Genomic DNA, 11415 nt, shown 5'->3' with positions numbered 1-11415 from the left:
ATTAAAGGCACTCCACACCTCTTCAGCCGCGCATGTGTGTGTGTGTGTGTGTGTGTGTGTGTGTGTGCGCACGCGCTCATTCCACTCCAGTGCTTGGGTAGAACCCAGGACCCCCTGCTTGCTGGGCAAATGCTTTACCACTGCACCCCCCCTCCCACCCCCAGCTTCTCTATGCTGGTCTGCCGGGAGCCTGCCCTCACAGCCTCACCCCTCCCTGCGCTGACCTCAGAGCAAGGCCCGGTCTCATTCTTATTCCATGCTGTCTTCCCAGCACCTGTATAATGCTTTGAGGTTATTGCTGAGTGAATCAAATAAAATATTCTCCACCAGGAAAAGGTGGAGGCTCACTGGCAGAAATAGCTGCTCCCGGAGCCACAGACCCGGGCTCTGGCTGGTGTGACAGCAAAGCCTTTTCCACTCAGCTCCCTGGAAGTCCTCAGCTTCGTTTATTTTTGGATTGTGTCTCCAGAATATGTCAAAATAGCTTTTCCCACAAATGGCAAATGGCTCCTACCTCCAGATCTTGGAGCCAATCTGAGTCTCCCTGTGGCCCCTCTGGCACCGCACCACGGCTGTGGAGGAGGACATCAAAAGCACATCTGTTCAAGCTGCGTGCTTCCTGCCAAGAAGCACTCTGTGCCCTCAGAGCCACGTTCCATAGAAGGGGCTCCTGTGACTGAAATGCCAGGACAGAGGACGTCCCAGCCACTCTGGACAGAGTGCAAATGGAAAGCAAGGGAGATAAGGCTGGTTTGGTCTCATGGAGGAACTGGGTTCCTGTTTGTTTTTCCAAACTAGTGATTCAGAATCCCTGCCTTTGGTGGTAAGCCCGAGACTAGCCTGGTCTACATAGTGAGTCTACATAGTGAGACCCCTGTCTCCAGGGAAAAAGAAAACTAGACTCTGGGTAGGAGAGGCAGCTCAGTGGTTGAGAGCACTTGCTTCTGTAGCAGAGGACCAGGATTCAGCTCCCAGCACCCACATAGTGATTCACAACAGCCTGTTGTAACTTCAATCCCTGAGCGTCTAACACCCTCTTCTGGCTGCATGGGCTCCTGCACTCACATTGTGCACATAAACTCCTGAAAACACACTCAACACATTAAAATAATAATCACTAGATTTAAAGACCTCTGAAACCACAGGGTAAACTGTGTGGATCCAGGAGAGTGAGATCTTTGTGTCACCTTGGAGAATCACATGACATCTGGAATTTGGTTTCCTTGTTCATCAGGCTAAGATTTGAACTAGGCCTTTTGAGCTTCAAGTCTGAATGTAGGTCAACTTGAGAAGATTCCTCCAGCTGCCGTTTGCATTTAGCATGCTATTTTGGGAGTCTACCACTAGAGGCCACTGTGAATACAGTTTAGCCTCCCAGCAGCTCCAAGAAGCTTGCCAACACCTTTCATGGTTTTACGAAGCCAAGCCAGCTGCTCTCGGGATGTGGAAAACCAAAGACTGCTCAGATTGCCACAGGCTAGAACGGGGATGTGATCCCAGCGGAGTAAGCCTAGGAGAGCCGCACAGGTTGAGATGCTGGTCTAGGCAGAAGCTCCCAAGTCCTGGGTTGCAGGAGGCCTGAGCCTGGGCTTGGCTGTGTGTATACCTGGTCCTGAAAATCCAGCTCCTCCTGACTGTTCAGTCCTCCCCTATGCATTGAAGCCATTCTTTCCATAGTAATCCGGAGGCCCTCACTGACCCCAGCCAGGAAATAATTTCACTTGAGAAAACGGTTCACCTTGTGTATTTCTGTCTTTAACACCTAAACCAACCTCAGAGCTTGCCCTTATTATACCCATTTCTGGATGAGCAAACTGAGGACCAAAGCCAAGTAAAGCCCAGTAGAGTGAGTGAACAGATGGAATAATGGGCCCAAAGCCACTAGCTAGGAACGGACTTGGGGATTCCTAGCTGTGAGTTTAGCTCTTTCTGTTGTCTCACCTTTGATACATAGAGGGAGGAGATGAGGTTCAGGAAAGAGCCAGCCACTCGGGGGTGGGGGGTGGGGGGTGGGGGGAGGGAATGGGACGGAATCACCCTGCCTGCTCTACCATCTCAAGCCCCTTCCCAATACCAGGCCTGCTGGGGCCCTCGTAACCCTAATTGGTGTGTCTATTGGGTCATAAGTGTAATGGCCACACCGCTCTGCCCAGCTCACGGAAATCATTTTCCTCTCTATGAGGATCTGGCCGGGCTCCATTCAGAGCAGTGCCCTGGGTATTTAGTACAGGCGGTGTGGGGGAGGGGCCAGGAACCTCCGCTTCCTCATTAACCGACAGAAAGAGGCGGTCCCAGAGTTGGCATATAAGAAAAGCCATCAGAGGAACGAGGATCCAGAGTTGACGGCTGTCCTCAGCCACACTCAGTCCTGAACACGGCTTCCGTGTCTCCCTTTTGGGAAGCAGGATCAAGGAGGGACTTGGTTGATGAACTCATTTGGTGGGCGGCGGTACAGTCCTGGTGCCAGTGGGCCCCCTATGCAGGGTGGTGAGACCCCCTTCCTCGCTGGGCTGCTTTGTCCTCGGTCACCCTGGACATTCACATAGCTGTCTTTGCCCCCACCTCCCAGCAGCTCAGAAAATCATAGCTTTTTGACCCAGGCTGTGGGACGGTTCTTCCCAGCCTCAGAGTGTCTGTGATCTGACACTGATTGATTTGTGTTTGCTTGTTTATTTATGTGCTGTGTGCATGTGTGGGTGTGGATGTCTGAGGGTGACTGTAGGTTCGGGGGATTTGAACTCCGCTCCTCAGACTTGGTGGCAAATGCTTTCACCCAATGAGCCACCTCACTGTGCTTCTGTGGTCCATGCTTCTCTAGAGAGCTCCAAGCAGAGCCTCTTCCTGGAATCTCCTGCAGACACCGGAGGAGATGGGGGCACCCTTGAGTGTTTTATTAGTGAGTGAGTGTGTGCCTGCATGTGCTCAGCATGGAATCTAGAGCCCAGAACCTAGTAGGGAAGAGCTGTGCCACAGAACTAGACCTCTGACCCCAGTGTCTCCAATTTTGAGCAGGGGAACCTAAAGAAGAGCATCCGAGGGGAGGCGAGAGGGTGGTGGGAAGCCTCCCTAGGCCAGAGGCGGCTCCTCGGACACCTGAGCCTCCCAGGGTGCTGATGGGATTCCCGGAGAACTGGAGAACAGACTCTTCCCTCAATCAGAGCGGCTGTTCCTAGCCAGGGGTGGAGGAGCCAGGCTAACAAATGTGCCTGATGAACTGCTGGGGGGTGTGAGGCGGAGCTAATAAACTCAGGGAGATCACGGCAGGCGGTGGAAGACTCCAGGAGACTCACCAGGGCAGGGCCGCCGGGACATCGGCTTGCACACAAAGCCAGGCCATGGCATTTCATGCACATTTCAGTTACCTCCGCAGGCAGGCGAGCAAACAGGAGTGGCTTGGCATGAAAATCAATTTAGAGAGCTTAAGGAAGGAAAAGGGTGTTTCATCCTTGGTGGCTTCGCAGGCTGCCCTAGGACAGGTACAGCTAGGAGAAATGCTAGGGTGCAGGGCTGACAGAGCATCAGGGCTGCGGGGTAACGACAGCCCCCCAACCTCCGTTTTTAGGTGTCTGGGGGAGGGAGTACCAGGGTCTCTGGAGCCAGATAGGGGAGAGGAAGGGGCTCCGGGAATGGGATTGACCAGGAGGCTGTGTCTCCCTGCTCCTCCCAGCTTGAGTGTGCAAGTCAGGAAGCCAGCGTGCTTGCTGGTGGGAGGCTGGCCGTACGGGGAGGGGCTGAGTTTGCGTTTGAGCTCGAGAACAAACGTGAGGAGTCGGTCTATCGTTTCCTAAGATGCTCAAACAAGGGGCGATGGTCTTACCTGGAGCAGGGAGTTGTGCTAGCCCAAAGCCGGCCAGCCTGCCACACCACCGGGGAGGGGGCTGTTTTCAAATGGAATTAGGAGCTGGGGGTGTAGCTCAGAGGCAGAGCGTTTGCTGGTAGGGGCGAGGCCCTGGCTTCCACCACGAGCACCGAAAAGGAGTTGGGAGGGAGGAGAAGGATGAAAATTTAGACCCAGGGACAAAAGAGGGAGGGCTGAGGTCGGCCAAAGCCAGGCTGTGGAATCAAGGTAAGGTTCTGCCCTCCCCTGCTCGCACAAAGCCGGAGCCTAAAGAAGGGTCTGCTGAGAGACACACTGGGTCAGACCGTGGAGTCCAGGCTAATCCGGAAGAGGGGGAGTCAGAAACGTGGGAAGGCCAGGGCATCCAAGCTAGCTGGGGTGGGGCCTGTTGGCAGGGCTGAGGACATGGAGCTCCTTGCGGGGTCAGAAATGGTACATCTGTGCGTTAACGAGATGGAAGTTATGGAAACCATCCTTCCTAGAAGGAGCGGAGGCAAAATGATCCATACCTAAAATCCCAGCTCTCATGAGGTTGAGGCAGGAAGATAGCCAATGAGTTCAAGCCAGCTGGGGCTACACAGTCAGATCAAGGCCAGCCTGGACCTAGACTGGGAATACAGCTCAGCTGGGAGAGGGCCTGCTGAGCATGAATAAAGCCCCGAGCTCAGTCCTCAGCACTGCACAAAACCAATGCCTGGAATCCCAGCACTCTAGAGGCGGAGGCAGGAACATAGCAAGTTTGAGTCTAGCCTGGGCTACATGAGATCCTGTCTCCAAAAGGAACAACAATAACAAAATAAATGAATGAATAAACAAACAAATAAATAAATAAAACAACAAAAAGCCCAGGCTCTAATTTGAATCTGAGCATTTATTAGCTTTGATTGCTAATTCTCACAGGCAAACGACCCTGAAAAATTTCTTGCCCTCCGTGGGCCTCGGTTCCCAGATCTGCAGAGTCATCTTTTAAACCCTTTGCAGCACGGAGGTCTGCCATCCCGTGACTAACCACGCCAAGCTGGATTAAGTTTGTGAGGGAGGAAAATCGAGGGAGGTGACAGGTTATCTACGCTGGGACGTCGTGAGACCCAGAGATGGGTGTTCCTCTGAGGATCAGGAAAGTCTGCTTGGCGTCAGGGTTTCAGCCTAGAAGACCCTACGGCTATGTGGGCTTGCATCCTGTTCCACCTCTTAGCCCTGTGAGCCGAAGTGGTTCCGGTTGGTTCCTCACCTGCCGAAATGCAGCCAATGCATTTCCTCAGGAAGGGAACTCCAGAGAGGGGGGTCTGAACTGCCCTGCATTGAGCTCCTACCTGCTGCAGCCGCCTCAGCCCTCCACCCTGGGGACGGTCGGGTGCGGCAAGTGGTGCAGAGGAGATTTGTTAAGTGGGACGACGACGACAACAGTGGCACCACTTGTGAGGACTGAGTGGGCGGCAGATGTGAGATTCTCTCTGTGTGTTCATGGCGGCTTCTCAGTAAATACGATGGAGACATCCAAATCCCTTCCTTTCTCTGAGGCTCCGGCCCCAGACCCCAGCAGTGTCAGCCAGATTGTTGACACACAGTTCCCTAGCTGCCTCCGTGACACACACGGAATAAATGTTTAATGATGCGGGTGATGGACAGTCCTCTGGTGGCACTGGTGCAGAGACTCTGGGGGTCCTTATGAAGGACTCAGCACTTCCAATGGCAAGAGTGGGCTTCTTGGCCACTCATCGGATAGATCAGGCGCCTGCCGCGTGTGATCTCTTTGTGACTGCGCTGTCCTCGGGTGCTGGGAGTCAATGGTGAACGGAACAGCCCTGGTTCGTGCAAAGCTTTTCCTGGTGGGAAAACCGACAAGGTGAAGGGAGATAGAGGAAGGCAGGGATGAGTGACAAGCTATGTCAGGGGTCCTCCGGGAGGTCTCTGTGAAGGGCTCGGGCACTGACGCGCACTGGGAACATTTTCCCAGGCAAGGGAAAGAAGACAGCAGGTACCAGGGCCCCGCCAGGAAGAAGGCCAGTGTGGCTGGCTGTGGTCACTCACGTGATGGAGGAGATGCAGCTGGAGAGGTCGTGGAATGTTCCAGAGTGAGAGGATAACCAGGGAGGGTCTTGAGCATCAGGGGGACACAGGCCATGTGGGTTGAGTGCATCGGCTGCTTCGGAAGGTTCTAGGACCTGGGCAGTGAGAGCAAGAGGCCAAGAGGTCGGCGGCCAAGGGAGGAGGGAGAGAGCAAGGCAGGCGGGGTCGGGCTGGGGACTGGTCCCAGGAGAAGGAAATCTTGGGCACAGCAACTTTCTAGGCTTCACTTTGTGTTGGTGGCACCAAGCAGGATGGAGAGGGAGGTCCTGGGGGACAGTGGACATTTCTCAGGGAGTCTCACACCCTTCATGCCTCTTCTACCCCAGTGTACATGGCTTCGCCCCACCCCATCTGAGGTCGGTCCTGGCTGCTCTTGGGTCTCCAGCCTCACTGTTATTAGTGGGGTTTCTCACTGGGGGAAGACTCGGATGATCCTGAAACTCATCGCTCTCCTGCGCTAAGCTTCTCAGCCATCAAAGGGGTTTAATCTACATGGTTGCCAACTCAAGCCCCTTCTAGCGGTTCTATTAATGGTCAGAGTCACATCCTGCATCTTGATCTTGCCCTCTTCCTGCTACTGCTACGTGGTTTCAAATCCCCCTGCCTCCGGGCTCTCCTCCCCCCTCCCCCACCCCGGGGGCTGCCATGCATAGCAGCGGTACAGGATGTTTGCTACATAAGAACTTCTAAATAAGCAGGTAAGTGTGTGTGTGTGTGTGTGTGTGTGTGTGTGTGTGTGTGTGTGTGTGTGAACAGTGCAGCCCACACCTGCCAGGCCCAAGGCTGTGTTCACCAGCAGACACTGTTCTCAGGTGTAGTGCGGGCACGTTCCCCCCCCTCACTACAGCCCCCTTGCACATCCCCATGCCAATCCAACTCTCCATCAGTTTTCTCTGGCCGTATCAGGGCAGATCGGAGGGCAGCACTTACTCAAAGTGCTCTAGGGGGGAGGGGAGAGGAGGAGGGCCGCAGCAGCTGCCTCTTCTGCAAGGAGCTCGGCCCCCAGCACTTTCCCCCTCCTTATCGATGCTGCGAGCTGCCTCTCAAAATTGCTCTGCCATCATTAACACCACGAAGCAGGTCAGATGAAGGCCGTCTGCAGTCTTGGACGGCGACGGCAAAGTGCTGACGCTGATTATCCCACGTCTTCCGGGCACGGCCCATTCCGTGATCATGGTTCTTAATCAGAGGGATGGCGGTGCTTACGTGGCGGGCGGGCCAGGGTCAAGGTTGCTTCTAGTGGGTTCCAGGACCACAGAGCCAGTCTGAAGCACGTGTTAGGTCACCAGAGGCCTTGTCTGTGGTCCGGGATCCACAGTATACCTTCTAGAGAACAAATACATCCCAAGGCAACACCCAGGGGTTTGTTCTGAGCCATCAGTGAGTGATTCATTTGAGCAAGGGCTGGAAGCCATGCTCCTGAGACTTACCATCAAGTTTTGGGTTCTGGGCCTCACTGGTTGGTTGGCCATGGGGCAAAGAGGTGCCCCATTCTGGACAGGCTCGTGGCAGCCGGAGCCTAGCATTGTGGCCGCCTGGCTTCAGCTACCTCCACCAACCTTTAGCCTCTACTCCAGAAACACACACCATGGTTGCCAGGCACAGATCTCTAGCCTGGGCTCTCCAGGTCTCCCCGAAGGACGCAGCTCAGCCTCAGTCTGCCGGCTGTGGGGCAAAAGTGATGTCCAGTGCTCATGTGGACCCGCTGGAGTCCGCAGCTCAGGCTGAGCCCTTCCCTGGCCCTGGGACAGTCCCCGCCACTCACCCGCCACTCTGTGTGTCAGGCTAGGAGCATCAGAAGGTGAGCTCCTCTGGAGCTGACAGCTGGCAGAAGCCACCCAAACATTCCCTTCCTCGGGCAGCTGGGGTCTGGGCAGTCCGAGGACCCAGTCCTGCTGGGCCACCTTGCTTTCCCTGGCATCTCAAACACTCCTGCCCAGTCTGTCCCAGGGAGGATTCCAGCACCCACACCAGGGCCTCATCACCGTCACCTCCCCGGCAGGTTCTCCTGCTTGTCCCCCCATCCCTGGCCCTTTATGCCAACTTCCTAAATGCCGCCCAGTTCTGTCTGCATATCCGGAAGCCTCACTAGCCTGGGACTTTAGGGACAGATGCCATGTCTTTTTTGACCCATGTTGTTATTTTTGAAACAGAGTCTGACTACATAGCCCTGTCTGTCCTGGAACTCACTCTGTAGACCAGGCTGGCCTGGAACTCACAGAGATCCTCCTGACTCTGCCTCCCCAGTGCTGGGATTAAAGGTGTGCGCCACCACACTAGGCTTTTTAGTTTTGTTTTGTTGGGGTTTTGCTTTTGTTTGTTTTTTGCTTTTTATCCAAGCCTAAGACAGAACTTGACAAGAAGTTACCAGATACAGTTTTGTTTTGCCAAAGAGCGCCAACAGGGGAGTAACCACTGGGGGGATGGGACACTACCGACTACACACCTCTGCAAGGAGACCCAAGTCACCGTGAACTCCAAATGCTGTCACTTTTCAGGGTTATCAACAGACTTTCAGATAAACAGCCTCCCTGTCGCTCTATGGCTGCCACCCCAAACAGGGAGAGAGAGAGAGAGAGAGAGAGAGAGAGAGAGAGAGAGAGAGAGAGAGAGAGACAGAGAGACAGAGAGAGAGAGAGAGAGAGAGAGAGAGAGAGAGAGAGAGAGAGAGAGAGATCACCTGTTGAGCTGCACTGCCCTTGTCCATGCTGTGGTGAAGGGAAAACCTAATCTTTACCCCATCGTTTAGAATTGTGTTTTAAAATGAATTCCTAACCATAGATGTTGGCAAGTTATTTCAAACCTTCATCTTTTGTGCCATCCCCTAACATGGTGTTAGAAACTGGACTCACTCTAAGAACACATCCGGAGCATTGGGCTGGAAGGGAACTTCTCCTGAGGCTCCGCTGTTCATTCTGTCTCATTACCATATCGACCAATAGTTTCAGACATATATTGACTAGCAGCTCACTTGTGGTTCCGACTGGATTTTGTTCTAAATTCGAAATCAATTGAAAATTGAAAAACAATAAAAAAAAAAAAGAAAAGAAAAGAAATAAGTGGAGACTGAGTTGTGATTTGTGGAGGGAGGGCCCCAGGCACAACCCAAAAGTCACCCCCTCTTCTGGCTTCCCCGGGGAATCCCAGCATCCCTGGCTGCCTGCCCCAGGTGACAGAACCGAGTCCAGCTGATCAGGAGCTATAGGCAAACAGAAAACCCTTGTGCAAGTCCAGGGAAGGTGTTCCGTTTGTCTTCAACTCAGGCTGACTGATGGATTGAAAACTGATTTCAAACAGCACCCGGGTGGACCTGTTCAGAATGCCTGGCGGCCAGGAGGCCACCACTGACGGGCGACAGTGGGGTGGTGGGCGAGGAAGTTGAAGCTCCATCTCAGTAAAGCTTACACGGAGGCTGAGGAGGGGCCCCGGGTGCTTTTGCTGGAGAGGAAACTACGTACACAACCTTCTGGAGCCGGCTTGGCGCTGCAACCCTGAGCCCCGGCGGCGGGCCTGGTGCGGCAGGAGGCTCCAGGCCTGGCTGGGGAGACACCGCCCGGGAGATGTTTTGACCTCCCCTCGCTCCCCAGTACAGGGCTCTGAGCCCGGTATACCGGGAGCTGGTTGCAAAGCCAGGGAGCTGAGGCCATCCTCTCAGTCTCCTGGAGGAAGCTTCCAGACCCGGGGGTTGGCTCAGCCCCTGTGGTCACGATGGGAGGAGGAGGAAGGGGCTGGGTAAAGAAAGGTTCTGGTGACTGGCCAGGACCAGTGTCGGCGGGCACCAGAGGTGGATGGGCAAGCGTCCACTGACCCACCCTACCTGCCTGGGAAACCAGACCGGCCCTTCTGGCACCAAGCTCGCTGCCACCTCCCCAAGGGGAGATGGAAAGCCAGCTCTGGGCTTAGACCCTCCCGTGGTGGCGCGCACACTCAGCAGAGCCCTCTTCCCCGAACCCCGCCTAGATGCTCCCGAACAGGTGCCCCTTGGGCAATCAGTCCCCCTCCCCTAGCACGCAGACCCTGGACAAGTGGGGTGGGGGACTGGCGCAGAGGGCGGCGCGCGCCCTGGGACCGGCTCTGGCTGTCGCCAGCCCCGTCCCCGTCATCCAGAGCCGCGTCCCCACGCCCGCCACGCGCGTGCACACACACGCGCGCACACTCACTCACACACACACTCACCGCTCCCACACTCGCTCCGCGCAGACCCCGCCCCGGCCCCGCCCCGGCCCCTGCGGGCGGCCCCTCCGGCGCCCGCGGACCCCGCACGCAGCGCGCGCGGCTGGCGGGAGGCGGCGGCAGCGACTCCGGGCACATTTGATTTTCCCGCAGTCCGGGCGCCCCGGAGCCGGAGCCCTAGCAGAGGACGTGGCGCGGCGCCCCAAGCCCGAGGCGGCGCGATCCTAGCCGCCCCCCCACCCCGCCCCGCGCGCCCGCCGAGTCCCCACGCCCCCTCCGGGCCCCCCTCCCCGCTGCGCCCCGGCTCCCTTGCCGCGGCTCCCGCCTCCCCGCTGCAGCTCCCGCGCCCCGTTTCTCCGCGGCCCCCCGCTCTCCGCCCCCTTCCCGCTCGCACTTCCCACGCCCCCTCTTCGTGTTCCTCTCCTCCCCTGGCCGCCCAGCCCAGGGCTCCAGCCGCTCTCCGGAGGAGGCGTGAATCGCGCAGGAATATTGACTAATTTGGGGTGGGGTGGGGGGGACGGTGGGCGATGGAGCAGCCCGAGGACATGGCGTCGCTCAGCGAGTTCGACTCCTTGGCGGGCAGCATCCCGGCTACCAAGGTGGAGATCACCGTGTCGTGCAGGTGAGTCGCCTGCCGCTGGGGTCCCCCTGCCCCGCCCCGGGGCGGAATCCCTCTGTCTCTAGAGCTTCCATCCTTTGCTTAGCGAGCCGCTTTTTAGTGCCTTGGTCTCCCAGGCGTCCCGCTGCGGGTCTTCGGAGACCCCCTGCCCAGTGGCGGGTGGCGACAGCTGAATGGGCAGCCAGATGGGGGTCAGGTTCCCAGAAAGTTTGCGTTCGGAGCTGTTGCTTCCAGGACAGCAGGAAGACACGGAAACAGGGGTCCCAACACCCGAGTGGGAAAGGGGAGGAGCTGCCCCAGGGTCTCTCGCGCTGGCTTTCTCTGATTTACCCTTCCCCAAATGGAGATGTGAGAGTGACTGGCGCCATCCCTCCCAGGCATGACCCACTGTGCCTCCTGTGACCTCCCTTCTCCTCTCCTGGTCTGTGCCCCAGCCTCCCCCCCCCCTCAGAACCCAGGATTTGAAAGCCTTCTCTTGCAAGAAGAATCAGCTGGGACTCTCAGAGTGCGGGAAGCCCTGGCAAACTTAGAGTGGCGCCATTAAAAACCAGTAACTCGGATGGAAAATCTTAAAACCAAAGGGGTGTAGGGCTGGTGGTGGGATGTCAGAATCCCCAGGCAAGAGTGCGTTTTGTAGGCTGCCACCCCCGAGCCCCCTGTGAGACCATACAGGGTGGGAATGACTTCTCTGAGGGCCTCCCAGGTTCTCCTAACT

The 11415-nt window shown here is 56.4% G+C and overlaps 1 protein-coding gene and 1 long non-coding RNA gene across 5 annotated transcripts in view; one reads left to right on the top strand and one right to left on the bottom strand.

Moving 5' to 3' along the window:
• Positions 1–4694: 4694 nt before the first annotated feature.
• LOC143270027 (uncharacterized) lies at positions 4695–10095 on the bottom strand. 3 transcript variants are annotated; one of them, XR_013046879.1, is made up of 5 exons: positions 8761–10095; positions 8355–8453; positions 6839–7573; positions 5870–6174; positions 4695–5664 (listed from the first exon to the last, which is right to left on the bottom strand). It is a non-coding gene; the product is annotated as an uncharacterized LOC143270027 (long non-coding RNA). The 3 variants fall into 3 exon arrangements; XR_013046878.1 differs by having other exon boundaries at positions 6839–8453; XR_013046880.1 differs by lacking the exon at positions 8355–8453.
• A 77-nt stretch (positions 10096–10172) lies between these two features.
• Cpne5 (copine 5) overlaps positions 10173–11415 on the top strand; it is a 77515-nt gene continuing 76272 nt past the window's right edge. For both annotated transcript variants that reach the window (XM_006983091.3, XM_016001651.3), the window contains exon 1: positions 10173–10703. In XM_006983091.3, coding sequence (XP_006983153.1) covers positions 10609–10703 — 95 coding nt within the window. In that variant the 5' untranslated portion in view covers positions 10173–10608. The remainder of the gene's footprint in view (positions 10704–11415) is intronic.

The sequence above is a fragment of the Peromyscus maniculatus genome, chromosome 21, assembly GCF_049852395.1.
Source record: "Peromyscus maniculatus bairdii isolate BWxNUB_F1_BW_parent chromosome 21, HU_Pman_BW_mat_3.1, whole genome shotgun sequence".
NCBI lineage: Eukaryota > Metazoa > Chordata > Mammalia > Rodentia > Cricetidae > Peromyscus > Peromyscus maniculatus.
Note: the sequence above shows the minus strand (reverse complement) of the source record. Positions and strands in the feature narration are given on the sequence as shown.